The following is a 21,063-nucleotide window of genomic DNA, read 5'->3' as shown; positions in this document are numbered from 1 at the left end:
ATGTACAGTGTACAGTGCCCCCCCCCCTACCCAACCCCCCCCCCCCCCCCCACCTCCAATGTACAGCCCCCACCCACCCAACCCCACCCCACCCACCCAACCTCCTCCAATGTACAGTTTCTACGTCAAATGTATATACACTCTTTTTCTGGACACTTTTTGTATCACAAATAGTACTGTATTTGCAAATCTGATATGTCATAAATGTATAGATGTAGCAGTACTGTCTATCTGTATGTCATGTATGTCATATATGTTATGATGAATTGAAAATGGGGGACCCTGATGTAAACAAGACGAAAGTCTTGATTGATTGATTGATTGAAAACTTTATTAACAGATTGCAGAATGGGTACAATACAGTACAGCTCAATACACACAATTGTTAAGGGGATGCAGACCAGAGAAAGACTTTCGTCTTGTTTACATCAGGGTCCCCCATTTTCAATTCATCAGGACATATATGACATACATAACATACAGATAGTCAGTACTGCTACATCTATACATTTATGACATATCAGATTTGCAAATACAGTACTGTTTGTGATACAGAAGGAGTCAAGAAAAGGGAGTATATACATTTGACGTAGAAACTGTACATTGGAGGAGGTTGGGTGGGGGGGGGGTTGGGTACATTGGGATATTGACAACCATACTGGGTAATTTACATTGGAGGTGGTTGGGGGGGGGGGCACACTGTATAAACAAGTAAAACTGTACATTGAGGGGGGGGGGGGGGAGACACTGTACAAACAAACAAAATTGTACATTGAACTATTGACAAAACCATACTAGGTAAATGACTGTACATTGGAGGGGGTTGGGTTAGGATATTTACAGGGGCCAGTGTTGAATTGCAGTCTCCCGTAGGTGTCCCTTGAGAGAGGTTTTGAAAGTGGGTAGTGATCCACATTCCTTTACAGCTTTGGGTAGGGCGTTCCACATTGATGTGGCATAATTGCGAAACGTGTTTAGTCCCTTATTTGAGCCGAATCTGGGTTTAACATGATTTGTGGAGCTCCCTCTGGTGTTGTGATCGTGGTATTCACTGACCTTTGGGAAGTATTTTGACATGTACATGGGTACCTTGGTCGTGTAGTGTATCTTGTAGACCAGGCCCATTGCAAGTTGTTGTACTCTGTCGTCTACTCTAAGCCATCCTAGGTTGTCAAAGTGGGCAGGGGTGAGGTGGGTTCTAGGAGTAAGGTCAAGCAGTAGTCTGACCAGTTTGTTTTGAGATGTTTGTAATTTTGTTTTTAGCGCCTTTGAGGTGCTTTGGTACCATGAGGTGCAAGCATAGTCGTAGTACCCCTGAATGAGTGCTCCTGCCAGAGTCTTCAGGGTGTTCTTGTTTACCAGAGAGGAGATCCGGTACAAGAATCGAGTTCGTTGGTTGACTTTTTTTATTACATTGGATGCCATTTTGTCACAGGAGAGATTAGCCTCTAGGATGGAACCCAGGTAGGTAATTTCATCTTTCCTTGTGACAATATTGTCACCCACTGTAACTGAGAAGCCGTCGGTCTTGCTGAGTTTGTTATTTGAACCGAAGAGAATGGACTCTGTTTTGCCCATGTGTAATGATAGTTTGTTATCAGCGAGCCATATGCAGATTCTGCCTAGTTCCGAGCTGAGGGTTTTTTCAACCTGTAACTTGTTCTTGTCAGAGACCAGCAGGGCTGAGTCGTCCGCAAACAGGAACAGGTTGCAGTCACAAGCTGACGACATGTCATTTGCATAAATTAGGAACAGTAGCGGTCCTAGTATGCTTCCTTGTGGAACACCACAGCTCACTGTGAGGGGGGGGGGGATAGGGTACCGTTTACCTCCACCATCTGTTCCCTCCCCTCAAGGTAGGATTGCATCCAGCTCACTGATAGACTATCAAAACCAATTGCTTTTAGCTTGTCAATCAGAATGGAGTGATTGACCGTGTCAAAGGCCTTTTGTAGGTCCAGCATGACCATGCCGCAGTATTTGCCTGCGTCCACCTCTTGTTTGATGTGGTCATTCAAATAGAGAAGGCATGTGTCAGTGGAGTGGGATGTTCTGAAGCCAGATTGGAATTCGTAGATTAGATTTTTTTCCGCTAGGTACTTTTCGACCTGTTCGTAGACTATTTTTTCCATGACTTTCGAGATGGAGGTGAGAATAGAAACAGGGCGGTAGTTGCCTGGGTCTAATTTGCTGCCCTTTTTGTGCAGAGGGGACCAAGGACATTTTGAAGTCCTTGGGGACGTGTCCCTGTTTTATGGAGAGGTTTATTATGTGTGTGATGATTGGGGTGATGGCGGCTGCTGAGTCTCTGAGGAATTTGGAGGGGATGTTGTCATGGCCAGTGGCCTTGTTAGGTTGGAGGGCGCTCAGTTTATTGAGTACCTCATCTGTTGTTACCATTTCCAGCTTGAAGTCATCCTTGCGGACCCCTAGGTTTTTGTAGTAAGCTACTATGTGTTCTACCCCATAAAGCCCTGAGTGGGAGGGTAGTTTGTTTACCAGTGTTGTGGCTATGTTTGTGAAGAAAATGTTTAAGTAATTGGCTACATCCAGCTTGTCTGTGATGAGCGTGTTGTCCGTTTTTATGTTTATGTTTGAGAATCTGGTTTTAAGTTTTTTACTGCATCCTAGTTGATTATTGAGTAATTTCCAAAGTTCACGTGGTTTGTTTTTGTTTTCCTCAGTTTTGTCATTGATGAAATTCTTTTTTGCAGTTTTGATCATGGAGTTTACGTCGTTTCTTAGTCTGTTTCTTTCTAGTTTGAGTTCAGTCACGTGGGCTTGGAGTTCACTGCTCGTGCTTTTAGTAAGCTTTGACTGACTTTTACGAAACTCAGAGCATTTTTTGTCTCTGGTTCTCATAGCGGCCAGTATTTCGGAGTGCATCCACGGCTCAGCGCGATTTTTTACCCTGGTGGTTCTTAGGGGGGCCATGTCGTTTAGTATTGCTGAGAATTTGGTTTTGAAACCAAGCCATGTTTCTTCAACCAGTGTACCATTGAGTTCATCTGACCAGTCCAGACTCTCCAGTTCAAGGTTGAAGGCCTCGCTAGAGTAGGTTTTGAGGTCTCTAGATGTGACTGTTTTGTGGCAGCCAGCCTTTTGTTTTAGTTTTTTTCGGGTACAGAATATCATATAATGATCACTTAACCCGCATGCTATAACCCCTTTCTCTGGTCTGCATCCCCTTAACAATTGTATGTATTGAGCTGTACTGTACTGTACCCATTCTGCAATCTGTTAATAAACTTTTCAATCAATCAACATAATCGGAGGTCTTTCACAACCAAGACCAAAGCTGTTTGTAATCAGGAAGTTACGATCACAGGGCAACATACTTCAAATATTGGTCCCTTTTAGTATTCATACAAATCTCTTTCTTTTACCCTATTTGCATACTGAAGGTTGCATAGTATATAGAATGGAGCGTTTGGAAGCAGTGTTTAATTAATATGAAGGCTAGCAGTGTTTGTTTTGACCACCAGGTGGTAGTATTGTTTTAATAAGGTGGAATTATCTGCAGGCTGTGCTGCTCTGGCCTCAGCTCTAACTCCTCCCACCTGAGAGCTGGACCTGAGCTACAATCAACCAAAGAGATGTTGTGGTTCTGAGCCTCTCTCTACCCTGGGTTTGGTGTCTCTGTGTGAGATACATTGAAGAAATATTAACCTTGCTGCTGTTCATACGCTGGCCCCTTCACTCACACACATACACAGTCAGACAGACATCTAACTATTCAGTATCTCTCAAATCAATAGTCCACATCAATATTATGGTGCTGAATTGGTTAGTTTAGTACAGTTTACATCAACATTAGGTATTTTTCACACCAGCCTTGTTAAGACCAGGTGAGCGTTTACCCCCTTGTTAGTTAGTTTGGGTTGGCGTGAACACCGGACTCTAACTCAGGTCTTCCCAAGACGACTGCACCCTGGTCTGCCTGTCTGTGTTGTAGTACTCAAGTCCAGGACTCGGACTTGAATCCGAGTCCTGGACTGATTTTCAGGAATCGTGACTCGATTTGGACTTGAGCACTGATGACTCGGACTTGGACTTGGAGTCGAGCATTGACTGCATGCGTTCGGACTCGGAAGGTGCAGACGAGGACTCGGACTTGTTAATTGATAATTGATAAATACAGTTATTTATTTTTTTATATTTTTTGTAATAGGCCCTAATCATTTAGCATAGGATATTGATGGCTAGCGCATTTGTTTGACTATTGTGTCACAAAGCAAATAAACTCCCTTTGAAAGGGTGACCGCTGTGTCATTTATGTTTAATGTAGACCTTTTTTTATTTGTATGTCAGCTCTTTGACTGCCATAGTGGAGTGGACTCGACCTTGATGACTTGCACTCGGACTAGGGTAATGGGGACTTGACTCAGGCTCTTCTCTGGTGACTTAGACTCTGACTCGAACAATGGGGACTCGAGACTCGACTCTGACTCAAGATTTAGTGACTCGACTACAGCTGCCTGTTAGAGGTGGTTTCAGTCCGCTTCCAAGTGAGTCTGCTCTGGTAGCCATGTCTGCCACAAGGTGGTGTGATTGGTCAGCTCTCCTAACCTGACATACTGTAGGTCCAAAGTAAACTAAGCCCTCAAACATAAACTAACGGTAACCGTAACCCTTTTTCCTGCATGGACATCGGCCAGTCACCCTAGCCAATCCCACAGTCCAATATGGGAGTCTAATCACACACATTCTGACATTGTAAATGGTCTTTCACAAATCTATTTGGTTTGCAAGATATTGTGTGTCAGGACCAATCCTAATACCACCCCTTGGCCCTACCACCTGGACAATTTATATATATATATATAAAATATATATATAATAAAACATCCTTTAACACATAGGCTTCCCCCATCCTTCACTGTCTAGCGCCAGCTTTTCCTGACCATTTGCGCGGTATTTCATTCGATCTTTGCGGACACTATTGTATATTCTATATTATAGCTATGGAGACAATAGTATGGCTCATTTGACAGACACTATTTCTAGTCCAACATGTAGTAAAAAAAGAGTTTGTTTCTACACACTGTAGTTTGTATTTTATTACACGCTAAACATCGTCCATTTCCAAGATAATACAGTCTTTTTCCATAGATCACGAGATAAAACGCGGTATATGCAATAAGCCCAAACCGTTCTGGTTGATCCCCTGAAACCCCAAATACTCCCAAATATACCATGTACACATGTGCCTTCAGAAAAATTAGCAAGGGGGGGGGGTTGTTTTAACTCAAAACTGTGATTGTGTTTGTCGAGTAGGGCTGACCCCCATTAGTTGAATAGTCGACTAATTGATCGAAAGGAGCCGTAGTCGACTGCCAACCTCTTAGTCGTGTATTCTAATAATTTTTTTTATAAATCATTCTTTTCAAAAGCAAAGAGGCCTAGAAGCGTGGCTAACGCTAATGGCATGCATACCAGAGGCTAACTGCCTAAGAAAACAGGCACAGAGGCACTGCAAGAGGATTTCACCCATCTAATGAACACACTAGACTAGACAAATATCAAGATGTATCCATCAGTGGACCAATTGCATGCTTTAGCAGAGAACAAGAAGCCTTCCGTCGACTCCTTCAGACATTAAGCACCCCCACAGCCCAAATGGAATGATACAAAAAAATATATATATATATATTATACTTTTCTTTTTTCATAGTCGACTAATAGCAAATTTCGACTACAAATGGACTATACAAATCCTTAGTCGGGGACAGCCCTATTGTCGAGCATGTTTTACATCCGGTAAAACACAGAACTGTGATTGTTACATAAACATGTTTCGGGTTCGGTAAAATAGACATAGGGGGTCCTTACCTTAGCCAGAAGATAATCCAAAAAGAATAATTCCAATGATCCCATCGGCGATCGCGATTACTCATTTATATGTTTTGAGGCGGGGCAGATCTGCTAGCAATTGCTTTGGAAGAGCTCCTCCCACTCAGAGCGAGTCTCGATAGTCCGGTTCATTCATTGCCTCTCCTGATCCATTTATTTCTGAGTTCAAAAGGTAGGCGATACTGCCACCTGGTGAGATTCGATCGGCATTGCAATTCCAATGTAGGTAAATGAGCCAGGGACACATAGAATGATCCGGATGATGGTTTAGAACGGGGATCAGAGGAAAAAGATCAAAGGATCAAAACCCGAGAAATGGTATGGCGCTCAATCGCTGGCGAGATAACCCGAGAAATGTCGGGTATGGCCCTGAATGAGTTAATAACTATTATAAAACCCAGCTCAAAAACAACTCATCTGGATTTGTATCATGGGTGTGATCAGATCACGCTTGATTGACAGCTCCATTTAAGCTCAAATAGACCATTTTATTTTCCATTCAGTCACCTTTCAACATTTTGCTGTCATGGAAAAAACTGCCAAAACTACCAAAATAAAAAGGGTCTGAATTTGGATTTATTTGTTTATTCAAATCACTGGAAAAGATTTCACCTGAAATATGAATAATAATAGCCTCAATAGTTTGTCTGTGTGCAGGCTTTTTCTGATTACATTGACCTGAAATATGAATACATTCCCTGTGTTCAAACTAAACAATTCATACCAATCAAATATTGTAACACTAATAATAATAATTACAAGATTAATTGTACCTACAATATAATTACCATTATGATTTCAACTACCAACATGTTACATCCACCACACAACACCAGGGGTTGATCTGAGGATATGGCTTATCCAGGGGCATGGCTTTTTTCAAAAGAAATCTCAAGCTATTATACAGTGACTCAAAGTCAATAACCATATTCGGTAGATTAATGGATCACTTGTGCAGAATAGTACCGTAGCTGCCAAGAAAAGTGTTTCTTGTGCCATTTATAGTATGTTAAAGCCCCAATCCTTAATAATAATAATAATAATACAAAACAACAACAGCAGAACAGAAAATAGATCAAGAGATACGAGAGCGAGGGCGTGTGATTTCAGAGGCAGCATTCAGCGCCACTGCACCCAACTACTCCAGATGCAAGAAGGTCCAACTCCTTAAAGAATATAATGGGTGTACTATATACAGTACCTAATGTGATTTGAAAAAGAAGAAAAAAGTATTTTTAAAATGTCTCCCTTTGTGTGGACTGCAGCTTTGATGAAATGAAAACAAAACCACAGTATTACATTTGAATATATTGCAATGCGTGCCAATAAAAAGCATAATCCAAAAAGCAGATGACCTAAAACTGCAATCCAGCATTGTGGGAAGGCAACCTACTTTAACATTTTCAATAATGATGTATATTACTCCCAATATATTACATCCCGGCATAACATTCAGTATCTTGACTGTAGCACACACCTTTGAACGGAGAGCTTCTAGAAGCAGGATCTGCCATACAGTAAGTATGGCTTCCACTTCAGTATTCGGCTGTTGTTCCCATCTCACAGGCCACATCACGATTGATTCTTCATTGCAGCATTAAGCATAGATTTAAAGTTTACTATTAAATAAACTTGCCAAAAGGCCTACACTCTCGAATGAAATACAGTGTAATAAAAATTTGTACATTAAGCCATTTCTCTACATTTCCAGTAACATAAACATATAGCTTTGTATAACTGATATTGATACTGTATGTAACTTTAAGAGAAAGGGGGAAAAAGGTTTTTAAAGGCAATAGGTAAGGATTAATAGAATCAACCATGTAATCTGTAATAAAAAGTGATTCCTTTCTACATATAGCTAACCAACACACTGTTTATTATCACTTGACTACAAAAAAGATATATAATATACAAATTACCTTAGGGAGGGATTCTTTTTTTTATTGGCATGTTGTTTTTGGGCACAGACTGTAAGGCAGCCAGCTCTTATGCACATATTGTACACATCCCTGCTTGAAATATACCCTCATTTTCCTATTGTACTTGCGCTCTCTCTCTCTCTCTCTCTCTCTCTCTCTCTCTCTCTCTCTCTCTCTCTCTCTCTCTCTCTCTCTCTCTCTCTTCTCATTTGTGTTGTAGTAAGATGCAGAAAGACAGATCCCCTGCACTCTTCTAAGATACAAAGAAGAGTTGGCATGTTGAGTAAAAAACTAAATAATTGGTTACAAAAGACGTGTCAATGCTGTAACTAGTAAACAGCAGTATGTCATAACATGATATAATCAAATGCTTAATTTACATGGTGAAGAAAATCCAACTCTTGTGTTTTTTATCTTCCTTGCATTTTAAACAGCACATGCAGAACTGTTGCACATCTAGGCGTTAAGAATAGATGACTAATTCATTACTTTGCCAAAATAGGATTTGTGTGCAGTGGCACAATCATGTTTAGTTTTTACAACAAAGACAGCGTTTCGGTGTCTTTGTTGGTTATTACAGTACAACACAAGGCATTGTACACAGACCACAAACATGTTGAGTCAGTGAGACTTTGCCCGTCTGACACAAATATCAAATACAAATTTCTCCCATCTTTGAATGTCTAACCTCACATGCAGGCCTGTATCGATTGATCGCTTGTGTGTGTGTGTGTGTGTGCGTGTGTGCGTGCGTGCGTGCGTGCGTGCGTGCGTGCGTGCGTGCGTGCGTGCGTGCGTGCGTGCGTGCGTGTGTGTGTGTGTGTGTGTGTGTGTGCGTGCGTGCGTGCGTGCGTGCGTGCGTGCGTGCGTGCGTGCGTGCGTGTGTGTGTGTGTGTGTGTGTGTGTGTGTGCAGTTAGGTCAGGTTACTCTCTTGTGCTGACCCACCCGGTATACCTCTTTGATAATTTTAACAATAACAAACTGAAAGAAAAGTTTAATCTGATTTGAGATCAGCACTCCCACTATCATGATGCTTGATAAGTATCAGCCCTGGTATTCAAGTATCAAGGGGGAGAGGCCCAGGGAACATGAATCAATGCCATTGATATCCCACCTTGTCAGATATGTCTATAAGACACCTTTGAAAACTCACTGGTAGCAATTAGGAAAACCTAAAAGATGTTGTTTCTTCTCCCATGAGATGGGAAAGAGGTGTGTGTGGGGGGGGGGGGGGTGTAGGTACTGTAGGGTGCTGCTACAGTATCAACGATGACTACAGTGATCTCCAGACGCACTGGGAACCATGATAATGGTCCTAAGAGCCTGGTGTTAAAATGAAGGGTTGGGTTAAAAACCATGGAATTGGCGTTTGGGTTTGGATGGCAAGAAAGGATTCTCGCTTAGGGCCTCCGACAAAGCTCAAAGGAAATCTAGAATGGTGTTTTATTATTATTATTATTATTAACCTGCAATTGTTCAGAAAAAAGTTTTTGTGATTAGTTGTGAGTAATGTGATTGGTGTCATTGGCTTTGGCTTTGCTAGCTAGTCCATTGAGATGCACTGAAATTAAAGAGAGTCTAGTTCAGGCTGATCATGTCAAACATGTACTTGATGATAGGCCATATTAAGTGGCAGGCCGTACTTGAAGCAGCTATATTATAAGTGATTGGACTCACTAAACTGAGTGATGTAATATAAAGAATGGCAATAATAATAATAATAATAATAATAATAATAATAATAATAATAATAATAATAATAATAATAATAATAATAATAATAATAATAATAATAATAATAATAATAATAATACCCATGCTTAGCCAGGGTTTTTTAATAGAAATAATATGTATTACTATTTTTTCTAAACAATTGCTTTTGAATATAGGAATACGCCTTTCTATACGTGGAGCCCAGTTGTTGATGTGGGCCTTACATCTGAGCAGTGAAGACAGCGAGCGAGTCAACAGCATGCCTGTTGAATTTCATAGGCCTCATCCACGATGGACACAAAAGACCCTCCTACATCCTGCCCCTTAAAAAGAGGAGGCATGGGAGAGTCACTGGTCCGTCTTCAACCCCCACCCCCACACACGGGAACTCCTAATTCTTTGTTGATTTAAGAAAAAACATTCAGGTTCAATATTGCCATTGTTGTGGCGTTGGCTTATAATTCAGTCGATACATGCAGACAGTGTACACTGCTCACGCTAACCTGATTGTCAAAGTTCCGGTACAGGCAATGTTTGAATATGTGCAAAGTTTTGAAAGAGCGTTTTCAGACAACACCTCCGCGGTTGGCCACTGATGAATAAATGGACAGGATTCACTCCCAAAGCTTCTCTTTATCAGGTTTTACAGGAAAGTCTTCTCGGCGTAAACTTGGACACAAAAAAAAAACTCTGCTCACACATCGTCTGGTAGTCATGATCCTGGGAGTCCACTGTAGCCCTGGTTGACAGGCTAGAAGAGGAAGACGATGGTTAGATAATTCCATAAGAATACAAGCGGGAATATTTTTCAGCATTGAAATATCTCTTATTTTTTTTATCTACTTTTTCTCCAATTTTTCTATCTTTCTCCATCCCAATTTTCATATCGTCCAATTCTACCCTCCCCTGTCTCGAACGCTGTTAGGCCATGCCTCCCGCAGGCCGGCTGCAATGTGGACCAAGCCTTGCATCACGTGTCCCCTCCGGTACTCGAGGAGGCAGCCGTCGCATCTTTTCACCTGCACAGCGCGATCTCTCAGCGGCGAGGGTCTGCGTGGGAGGGTCACGCCGCCCCCGTTGCTTCCTGATTCTGCTACGCAGGTGCACCACCCGACCTGTAGGAGTCGCTGTCCACAACATCCGATCCCCACCCACCAGCTTCCCACCCCTAACACTGCCAATTGCGTTAGTATGAACGACCAGCCAAGCTGGTAGCAATGCCGAGAGCTGGGCTCGAACCCAGCATCTCCTGCATTACTGGCGAGCGCCTTGCCCACTGCGCCACTTAGCCGCCCGAAATATCTCTTATTATAATTTTTTTTATTGAAGTTTATTTCAAATATGCAACAACAACAACAAAATATCAAGTACAGATATAGCCGTTCAAATAATAAATGTATATACATTTTTTTTTTATTAAAAACTAAACAAAAAACAAACAAAAAACACAAAAGTCAAACTCAATTTAACCCCTTTTTACTCATCCTCGGATCATACTAATGCATACTTCGCTGCTCGTTTTATTGTCAGACTTATATTGAAAAAAATTTACTTAGTTAACACATTTATTTTTTTATAATTCCTTATTAATATTTGCCAAAACTGTAGGTTACCCTGTATAGTTTCTCTAGCCATTTTATATACATATATATACAACTACATACCTACATATGCACATATATACATACATATATACATACATACATACTAGTTATCAAACCCCTTCTTCATCTCTGTACCACTGGAAAACCATTTGACTGTATTTTATTTTAAACTGTTTTATGTTTTGACATTGTTTTAACAACAGACCGTTCCATTATTATAACATTTACATTTAGTCATTTAGCTGACACTTTTATCCAGAGTGACTTGCAAGGCCTGAGGCTATAGCTGATCCGACGTTGTTGTTGTTGTACATTTTCACTATCTTAGATGTCACAATAAGTAATTTTATACAGTGAGGTCAATATTATTAATATTTAGTCTAATATTTAGTCTAATTATATTTCCCCTCATAAAAATGTTTCAAGGTTGTATTCCTGCTATAACTATACCACGAATAGATTTAGGTGGGGGTGGGATTTCAAGCAGAGGTTGAGGTTGCGTTGAGAAAAACTGGTGAAATGGAAACTCAATGTGAATAAATAAATCAGTCAGCTAGTCTGCTAGTCCATCTTCTGCCTCCTTGCCCTGTATATTTCCAGCGCTTGCTCAGTTCATAATTTGGTACATTTTGCTCCTTTGTGCATCAGTCTAGAATTCTTGATAGCCTGTAAAATTATCAGTAGCCCATATCGTTTTTTATTTATACAACAAATGTATACTAAATTAATTTCTTTCATGTATACTTGCACACCTGCACTAACTTGGTGTATATTAGCCACTGGTACATAATGTTCTGTCATACGTTCATCTTTTTAAAAGATTTAATCACAGCATATATTTCTGTATATAACACTACTCTACACATATTGCTGTACACATGCATATCATTGTACAATATCTGCACACATGCAAACTGAAATACTACTTGCATACACTGTACATAATAATCTGCCAACTCCTAGATACGTACTGTATGTCAGAATGTAAATAGGAATTGTGTGCTTAAACCTGTGTTTCTAACTCATATCTCTTTATTTTGTTCTCTTCGCACCACACTGTGTAGTTTATTAAACCCAATTTCCCATACAGGGATAATACAATTAATTTGTATCTCTTATCTTCCACGCCTCATTTAGCCAAAAGAGGCTACATTAGCTATAGCAACAATGTCAACAATATATAATTTTGTCCTCTTCATAATAATCTCCAATAGTTCGCGATCGCCATTGCCGAAGGTTAGTTGCCTCTGGAGTGCTCTCAACTCCGACTACCGCGGATCGGTGAACAGATACACAACGTTACCTCCTCCTAAATATTTTTTTACATACATTTTAAAACGAGTATAACCGTTTTTGGCGGTGAAAGCATGGCAGTCAATGAGAGACCGTTCCATGTTTCATCCCATTGGTCACAGGCAGCTTTGAATGCGTTACCTCCCCCTTATTAGAGTATATTTGAGTATACCCACCGACCACGTAATGACCCCTCTTTTTGTACGCTTTTCCTCTGCCGTGCCTTTGCATTGGACCGTTGCCATAGCTACCAGTGACCGAGGGGTCTAAAGGGAATGTTTCCATGCCCGGCTAATGGTTAAGGTTAGGAGAGGGAGCATGGAAACTGATCCCTGGTCAGCAATGCGGCGCTGATGAGTTGTTATTTTATGTGTTTGACAGGCGGAGAAAGGTTGACCCGGGGGCAGGTTCCAACACGCGGTACCTCACATCAACATGACGCACAGGGGCACGGAATAACACATTATCCATCTGCTGGACACGGACCTGTCATGTGGGCAGATGCATTCCTCAGAGGAGCGCTTTTGATATTAATGCATCTTTTCTGTCGACGCCTCACAGCATATATTTTTTTCAGATACTGACACAATTTTACTAGCTTTTCTTTGCTACTGAATATGTATGTTTACTGACACCGTGTGAGAACGATTCTCTGTTTTTTTTATTATTAAAATTATTTTATTATTATATATATAATGTTAGCTTAAAGATCCTATGACCTCTAAAATGACACAAATTGAGTTCTTCTAAAACAGTGGTACGGAAGGGAAGTGACAGCTTGGAGTCGAGCGGGCATGAACACACAAAATTGACCCGGTCTGTGAGAAATCGAGGCTTGAAGTCAGAAAGGGCACTCACTCTCAGTTCATCTTCCACGGCCATGAGTCTGAAAGCAGGGAGAAAAAAACAAACATTAAACAATCGCAGAGATTCACAGGAAGAGAATTGTGAAGGAGCATGTATTTACACAACAGACAGAGTGACATTACAACTTACACCAACAGATTATAATTGTATTTATATGATGGTTTCTACCTAGTGACCAAGAAATTATGGAAATACCACAATATTACTGGTATCATGGTATAAATGAGATAATATCATGGTATTATATAAGTACAAAATTGGTACCATGGTGATACATCACTTTTACCATGGCAGTACCATGCAAGGGTGGATAAGGGTGGATTTTCAGTGTAACTTCACTGGTTTGACCGTGTACACACCCTCTGCAATTTACAAGCAACTTGCACCCCAAATAATGGCCTGTTGTATTAAAGATGTCTTCCCACAGTGCATTTCCTATTTGCTAGCAGCTATAACTGAACCGGAAATGGTGTCTTCTTGCACGGTGGTGGGGTAGCCCTGGAGGGCATAGGACATCAAATCAAGGGAGAAGACATATTTAATACAATTGCTCATTTCCTCTTATCCTAAAACACTGCAAATTGCCTTGTAATAAAAAAAATAAATAAGTACATAATTTCTGATGATGTGAGGTTTTGTCCGCTGCTCACCTACTCTCTCTGTTCCTTTAAGCCTACTGTTAAGGAATTCCCTTCTCACTCACTCTCACTAGCCCCCACCCTCTCGTTCGTTACTCTCGTTTGCTCTCAGCGGCCACACCTTGGACTACCTGTCATTGTGTGTTTGATTGGTCTTGTGCCGAACACACACTTTAGTTTCAAGTATCAATTACCTTCACGCACCTGTGGTGCATTCTAATTAGTTCCCCTGTGGGCTTTAAGTACCTGGCTCTTCCCCTCTGTTCCTCGTGGGGTCGTGCCGTAACATGCCGTAACATTCGGTATCATATTCTCTATCATCAAGACTCCTTCGGGAGGTCCTCTGTCTGTTAATGCTGTTTTCATCTCCGGCGTGACATGCGCTCCAGCCTTCGCCTCCTGTCGCCGTTGCCTGAGGGAGATACTGGACTGCGCTCCCTAGTCTTCCACGGGAGGTATCCCAGTGATCCACTTCAGACCTCCGCGCAGCAGGCGTCCTGACGCACATCCAGACCTCCGCGCAGCAGACGCCCAGACGACCATCCAGACCTCCACGCAGCAGATGCGCTCTTCACTCCAGGCGCGCATCCAGACCTCCACGCAGCAGATGCGCTCTTCACTCCAGGCGCGCATCCAGACCTCCACGCAGCAGATGCGCTCTTCACTCCGGGCGCGCATCCAGACCTCCGAGCCTGGCGCGCTCTTCCGCGCAGACGCACTCCAGATGCGTCCTCCGTACCGGCGCGCATTCCGCGCAGACGCGCTCTCCACTCCAGACCTCCGCGCAGCAAATGCGCCCTCCGTACCGGCGCATACTCAAAGCAGTCGCGCACCACTCTGACCTCCGCTTGGACAACCGGTTCCCCGTGGCGACGCGCTCGCCCCGTTCTGTTCCAACGCTCTTTACGCACAGCGCCTGGGTGAGTTTTTATGACTGTCTGTTATCCTATTCCGTTTTTCGTGTGTTTATTTAACACTGAAGATTTCCTGCTTTTTATCAGACAGTCACTCACCCAGCGCTTAGCCCTTTTTTGGATTGTTTTTCATTGGGATAATATTTTGGCCTTTACATCGCCTCACTGTGTGTTTTCACACCGAAGATATTTATTCACTTGGATTGTGTTTGGGACGTTTACTCACAGTGTGTATATACACCGAAGATTCTGTCACCTTGATACTCTGTTTTTGGGACTAGTCACCTCTCCTGCACCTGCTCTGTTTTCCCCATTGTACTCTGAGCTAACCCACTCCTCTCTCCCTCTCGGCCCCGTTTACCCACCTCGGAGATCTGCCGAGAGAAGTCTGCAGAGCGGCTCTGATGTTCCCACCTGCTTCCCCAGACTACCATCCCGGGAGAGGCTGCAGAGCAGCAACTTCATTAATGCTTTTTCCTAGGCCTTACCCTGTTTTCTCTGTCCCAGTATGCAGCTCCAGCCCTCGCCCTGTTCCAAGGCCTTTCCCTGTTTCCCCACTCTAGTCCTCCCAGTCCTCCCTGTCCCCAGCCCGCCTCCGCGGGCCTCTGTCCCTGTCTCCCCTCTCTAGTCCTCCTAGTCCTCCCTGTCCAGTTCCTCCTAGTTCCTCCCTGTTCCTGCCTTGTCCCTTGCCCCGGCCCTGTTTCCTTTAGCCTTCCCTTAGCCTTCCCCTTAGCCAGCTCGCCTCTTAAAGGCACTGGGCCTTTCCCATTCTTGTTATCCAGTATTTTGTGTTCTCCCTTAAAGGGACAGTGCCGTTTTTTCTGATTGTTTTCAATAAATGCCCGTTCTTGGCTTACTCTTATACCTGTCTTGTGTTGTGCGATTGGGGTCGGTTACAAACCATAACAGATGAGCTGTGACCAATCTGACCAACCGCTGGTTGCAGCAAAAACAAAGAGTCATTCTTGCCGTTACTTGCTGCCGTGATATATCTGCATCACCCCGAGCACTGTAGGCATTATGTTACGGTTAGGTTACGTTGTAGTTGTAGACCAAGGGTGGCTGGATATGTGTACAAAGTCGTGCATCAATAAGACTCAAGTTATGTCTTGTCAAAGTTGTACATTTTGACCTTTGATTATAGTGCCACCATCTGGCCGACTGGTATAATATTTGCCGTGAGGTATAGGGAGGTGTAGTCTGACGTCACTGGTTGTTCCACCCGTATAGGGATTTATCATTGGGAAAATGGATTATCGGCTATTGTAACAATTCTGCCGCATGAACATTGGCAAGCTTTCCATTTTTGCACAAAATGAGTTCCCTTCTACAACTAACATGATTGTTTAAAGGAAAACCCCAACATTTTGGGAAATTAGCTTATTTAACATCTTCCCTGGAGTTAGACAAGAAGATACATACCTTTTTTGTCTCTCCGCATGCATTAGGCTTAGGGAATGCCCGCACCGTTAGCGTAGCTTAGCTTCATCACTGGAAGTGGGTCAGACCTTTACCCTGAAGTTCCCTACAGTCCCCTACAGTCACGAAATACACTCCAAATACAACTCCAAAACGTTCCTGTAAACATGTTGTGACCTGTGTATTTACCACGTGGAGAAATAAAAGATTATTGAATTTGACATTTACGTTTTCTAAGCAAATATACTCTGAACTATTTTTTACCGAACCACTCCTCTCTGGGCTCAGTGATTTCATGTCACCAGTGCTACTTTCTAACGTGAGGCCAGTGTTTGTTTACATTTTCATTTCATTGAAAGGATCCGAACCGATTGAAGTTATTATGGATACCATGACTGTGGTAAGTTTTTTAAGGGGCTAGTGTTACACAATAAATGAGTTATAATAATACCACAAGTGTGGGTTCACTCGCCCAAACCCTGTAGCCGTGCATCGCAGTCACGAAAGGGGCTAACTAGGTCGATAGTCCAGCAACGTTATGTCCTATTCAACAATCGCACAATATTCGCTAACGTTAGACAGATGGAATACAGCCTTCCATCTAAAAACATAAATGAAAACTTACCACAGTCATGGTATCCATAATAACTTCAATCGGTTCGGATCCTTTCAATGAAATGAAAATGTAAACAAACACTGGCCTCACGTTAGAAAGTAGCACTGGTGACGTGAAATCACTGAGCCCAGAGAGGAGTGGTTCGGCAAAAAATAGTTCCGAGTATATCTGCTTAGTACGTAAATGTCTAATTCAATTATTTTTCATTTCTCCATGTGGTAAATACACAGGTCACAACATGTTTACAGGAACGTTTTGGAGTTGTATTTGGAGTGTATTTCGTGACTGTAGGGGACTGTAGGGAACTTCAGGGTAAAGGTCTGACCCACTTCCAGTGATGAAGCTAAGCTACGCTAACAGTACGGGCGTTCCCTAAGCCTAATGCATGCAGAGAGACAAAAAAGGTATGTATCTTATTGTCTAACTCCAGGGAAGATGTTAAATAAGCTAATTTCCCAAAATGTTGGAGTTTTCCTTTAAGCATTTTTGGTTGAAACAAAGGTAGTTGTAAGGTTTAAAAATTTTCGTGAAAAAAAAACTACACTTACCAGTAGGCAGCATGTTGTTCAGTACGCAGCGCTATTGGTCTGTTAGGCTGTCGCCTTATTCCTGTCACTCGGTGCATCACAGTCACGAAAGGGGCTACCACGATAGCTAACTAACGTTAATGTTACAAGCTCAAACACCTTATAACTGCTACTACTGTCGTGTCCATAAGTTCCCTGGCAGAATACTTTGTTTGTGAGGACAAAGGTATACAAAGAGGAGAGAACCATTTAAAATCGGGGCATGTTAGGAGTTTCGGGATAGCCGGTGCTGTGCCGAATTCGGACTCCCTGCCAGAATCCGACCCCCCCTCGGATGAACGCGCATACTCTATCAGCCTACCCAGCAGTGATGTACCTGAACGCGTTCAATGAACAATCGGTCATGAACGCGTTCGTATTTTGGGCGAACGTGAACTGAACGTACTGTATATCCGCTAAATGAACGTAATTGTCATTCTCAGCGCTGTATAACGGCGTTCAAAAGTGCGTTCATTCTCAGCACTCTATTATAACGGCGTTCAAAGGTGTGCCAGATTTCATATGCCTTTCAGCCCAAAACCCAGTTAAAACACACCGTAAACAGGCTTCAAAATAATGCGGAAAAACCACCCAATCTGGCAACGTGCCTGTCACCCCCTGGCTACGTCATCAGACTCATCACAACAAACAGTGGGACAGCGGAATCGGCAAGCAGAAGCCGAGAGCTGCAGCAGCACTCGCTCAGAGTCAGACTCTACCTCTACGACGTTGGCGTATGAGCATTTAAAAGAGTTTAACGTTAAAGTCAGTACTGACTCAGACGGAAAAAATAATAAAGACAATTCAAGCAAAGTTTTTCCTCATGTTTTTGAAAATATACTGTAGAGATGAAAGCTGCAGCTGCTACTAGTGTGGACTGAATGGGCGGCAGCAAAGCATTATGGAAATGCCAGTATTCCGATTGCTGTCTGTGGTTCAATAATTTTTACAAATAATAGCTTGCAGCAACGTATTGAAAAAAGAACTAACAAAATGGACCGTTCAATATCTCCTTTATGTTCGAAATGTCAAACAGATCTGGGTACATACTATCACTACTTTTGGGAATGTAAGTGTTTATCCAGGTTCTGGGGCCAAGTGGCACGTGAGTTAAGCGGCATTTTCAAGGTGAAAATAAAGAAGGATCCGGGAGCTTTCTTACTGGGACTCCCATCAAAGGAAATTCATTTGACACCCTTACAATTCAAACTATTTGATAAACTTCTACTTTCAGCCCGGAAATGCATTCTGATAAACTGGATTAACGATAAGCCTCCATCTATACAAATGTCGTATAGAGAGATCTTCGGTGTGCTACCCCATGAAAGACTCTGTGCAATGCATAGAGGCAACAACGCTTCCTTTCAGGGGGTGTGGGCCCCACTATTAGACTATTTTCCTGCTGAAATTTCTCTGATCCTTCTAAAGGCCCAATGCCCCATTGTATGGACAGACCTAGGATAGAAAAAAAATATATATATGTATGTCTACATGTGAATGGGCTTGAGGCAAGTGCAATACTGTACAGTGCCTGTCTTGGTTTGCTTTCCTTTTTGCTTGTTTTTCTTTTTGTTTTGTTTTTGCTTTCTTATGGTGTGGATGATGGCATAGATGAACTGGAGGACCCCCCCCCCCCCTGTCCCAATGTGTGTTTTTGTAATGTAAGTAACTGTACGTGAAAAATCTATATATAAAAAAAAAAAAAAAAAAAAAAAAACTATAAACTATAAATTCGTTCATTTTTGAAACCATGAACTTTAGTTAACATTTTTGAATTGTGAACTATGAACTGAACTAGTTAATTTAAAAAAAATTTGAACTGTGAACTGAACTAGTTCATGTAGAAAGTGAACTTTCCCAACACTGCTACCCAGCATGTACGTACTTTGTTAGAACTCAACTCGTTATTGGCGCATACACTCTATCAGATTTCTGTCATAAAACGATAAAGCGGACAGAAATACGGGAACGTTTTGATTATATTTAAAAGGCTTTGACATTGTAAAACGAAGGAACACCCACACGATATATGCGACGACGCCTCCCTTGCGGACCAGCTCAACACCTTCTACGCGCGGTTTGGTGCAAACAGTGGCACTGCTAGCCCAACGGCTAGTGACGTCACTGGTGCGCCGGCTGTTGTGGAGGGGGGGGGGCATCCGCGGGGGGCGGGGACGCTCTCTCCTTGACGGTACACAGTGTGAGAAGAGCATTTATGCAGGTGAACACCAGGAAGGCTGCTGGCCCAGACGGTATAACAGCTTGCCCCGGTGTTCACCGCCATATTTAATCAATCCCTGGCGGAGTCAGTGGTCCCTGCCTGCTTCAAGATGTCTACCATCATCCCTGTACCGAAGAAACCCTCCCCAACATGTCCAAATGACTACAGACCGGTGGCACTCACCTCTGTGGTCATGAAATGTTTTGAGAGGCTGGTCAAGGACCACATTTGTGCCTCCCTCCCCAGTGATATGGACCCTATGCAATTTGCATACAGGACAAACAGGTCCACTGACGACGCGGTCTCCCAGGTACTGCACAGCACCCTCTCCCACCTTGACCGTCAGAAGGGGGGCTATGTGAGACTGTTGTTCATTGACTACAGCTCAGCGTTCAACACCATAGTCCCCACCAGACTGGTGGACAAGCTGATCGAGCTGGGTCTGAGCTCCGCCCTGAGCGCCTGGGTACTGGACTTTCTGAGTGAAAGACCCCAGGCGGTCAGGGTGGGGGGTCAGACCTCCAACACCATCACCCTGAGCATTGGGTCCCCCCAGGGCTGTGTTCTAAGCCCCCTGCTGTACTCACTCTACACACACGACTGTGTGGCCAAGTTCAGCTCCAACTCCATAGTGAAGTTTGCAGACGACACGGTGGTGGTGGGGCTGATCTCGGACAACGACGAGAAGGCCTACCGGGAGGAGGTTGAGGTACTGGAACGCTGGTGCCAAGACAACAGCCTGCTCCTGAACATTGGTAAAACCAAGGAGCTGATCGTGGATTATAGGAGAGGACAGCAGGAGACACACACACCACTGATGATTAACGGGGCTACCGTGGACAGGGTGAGCAGCTTTAAGTACCTGGGGGTCCACATCTCAGAGGATCTGACATGGTCAACACACATAGACACAGTAGTAAAGAAGGCGAAACAGCGCCTCTACCACCTGAGACAGTTAAGGAAGTTCAGAGTATCGGGGAAGATACTCCAGTCCTTCTACTCAGGAGCTGTAGAGAACATCTTGACCGGAAACATCACTGCCTGGTATGGAAACAGCACGGCACAAGACAAGAAGGCCCTACAGAGAGTGGTGCGCTCAGCCGAGCGTACCACATGTATTGCACTACCTCCCCTGCAGGTTCTATACAACAAGAGGTGCAAATCCAGAGCCTGCAGGATAATGAAAGACCCTCACCACCCCAATAACAGCCTGTTCCAGCTGCTGAGGTCAGGCAGACGCCTGCGAACCCCAGCTACTAGGACAGAGCGGCTTAGGCTCAGCTTCTTCCCCCAGGCCATCAGAGCCCTGAACAATGAACATTGAGTGCCACAGAACACTGAACTATCCACACACAAGCACACATGAACACACACACGACACGCACGCTGTGCACGCTCACACACTAGCAGCCACTTAACACGAGCGGGCACACACT

General features: G+C 43.1%; 1 protein-coding gene across 1 annotated transcript in view; it reads right to left on the bottom strand.

The window, feature by feature from the left end:
* The window catches only part of LOC311226541 (ras/Rap GTPase-activating protein SynGAP-like), a gene marked incomplete at its 3' end in the record, with an annotated part of 153,477 nt that overhangs the window by 5,172 nt on the left and 127,242 nt on the right, over positions 1 to 21,063 (bottom strand). Inside the window, exon 17 of the mRNA XM_084311961.1 lies at positions 13,200 to 13,272. Within this exon, the coding sequence (XP_084168087.1) occupies positions 13,200 to 13,272 (73 nt within the window). The remainder of the gene's footprint in view (positions 1 to 13,199; positions 13,273 to 21,063) is intronic.

Source organism: Notolepis coatsorum (assembly GCF_963971535.1).
Source record: "Notolepis coatsorum genome assembly, chromosome: 4".
Classification (NCBI taxonomy): Eukaryota; Metazoa; Chordata; class Actinopteri; order Aulopiformes; family Paralepididae; genus Notolepis; species Notolepis coatsorum.
This window is presented reverse-complemented; position numbering and strand designations above follow the sequence as displayed.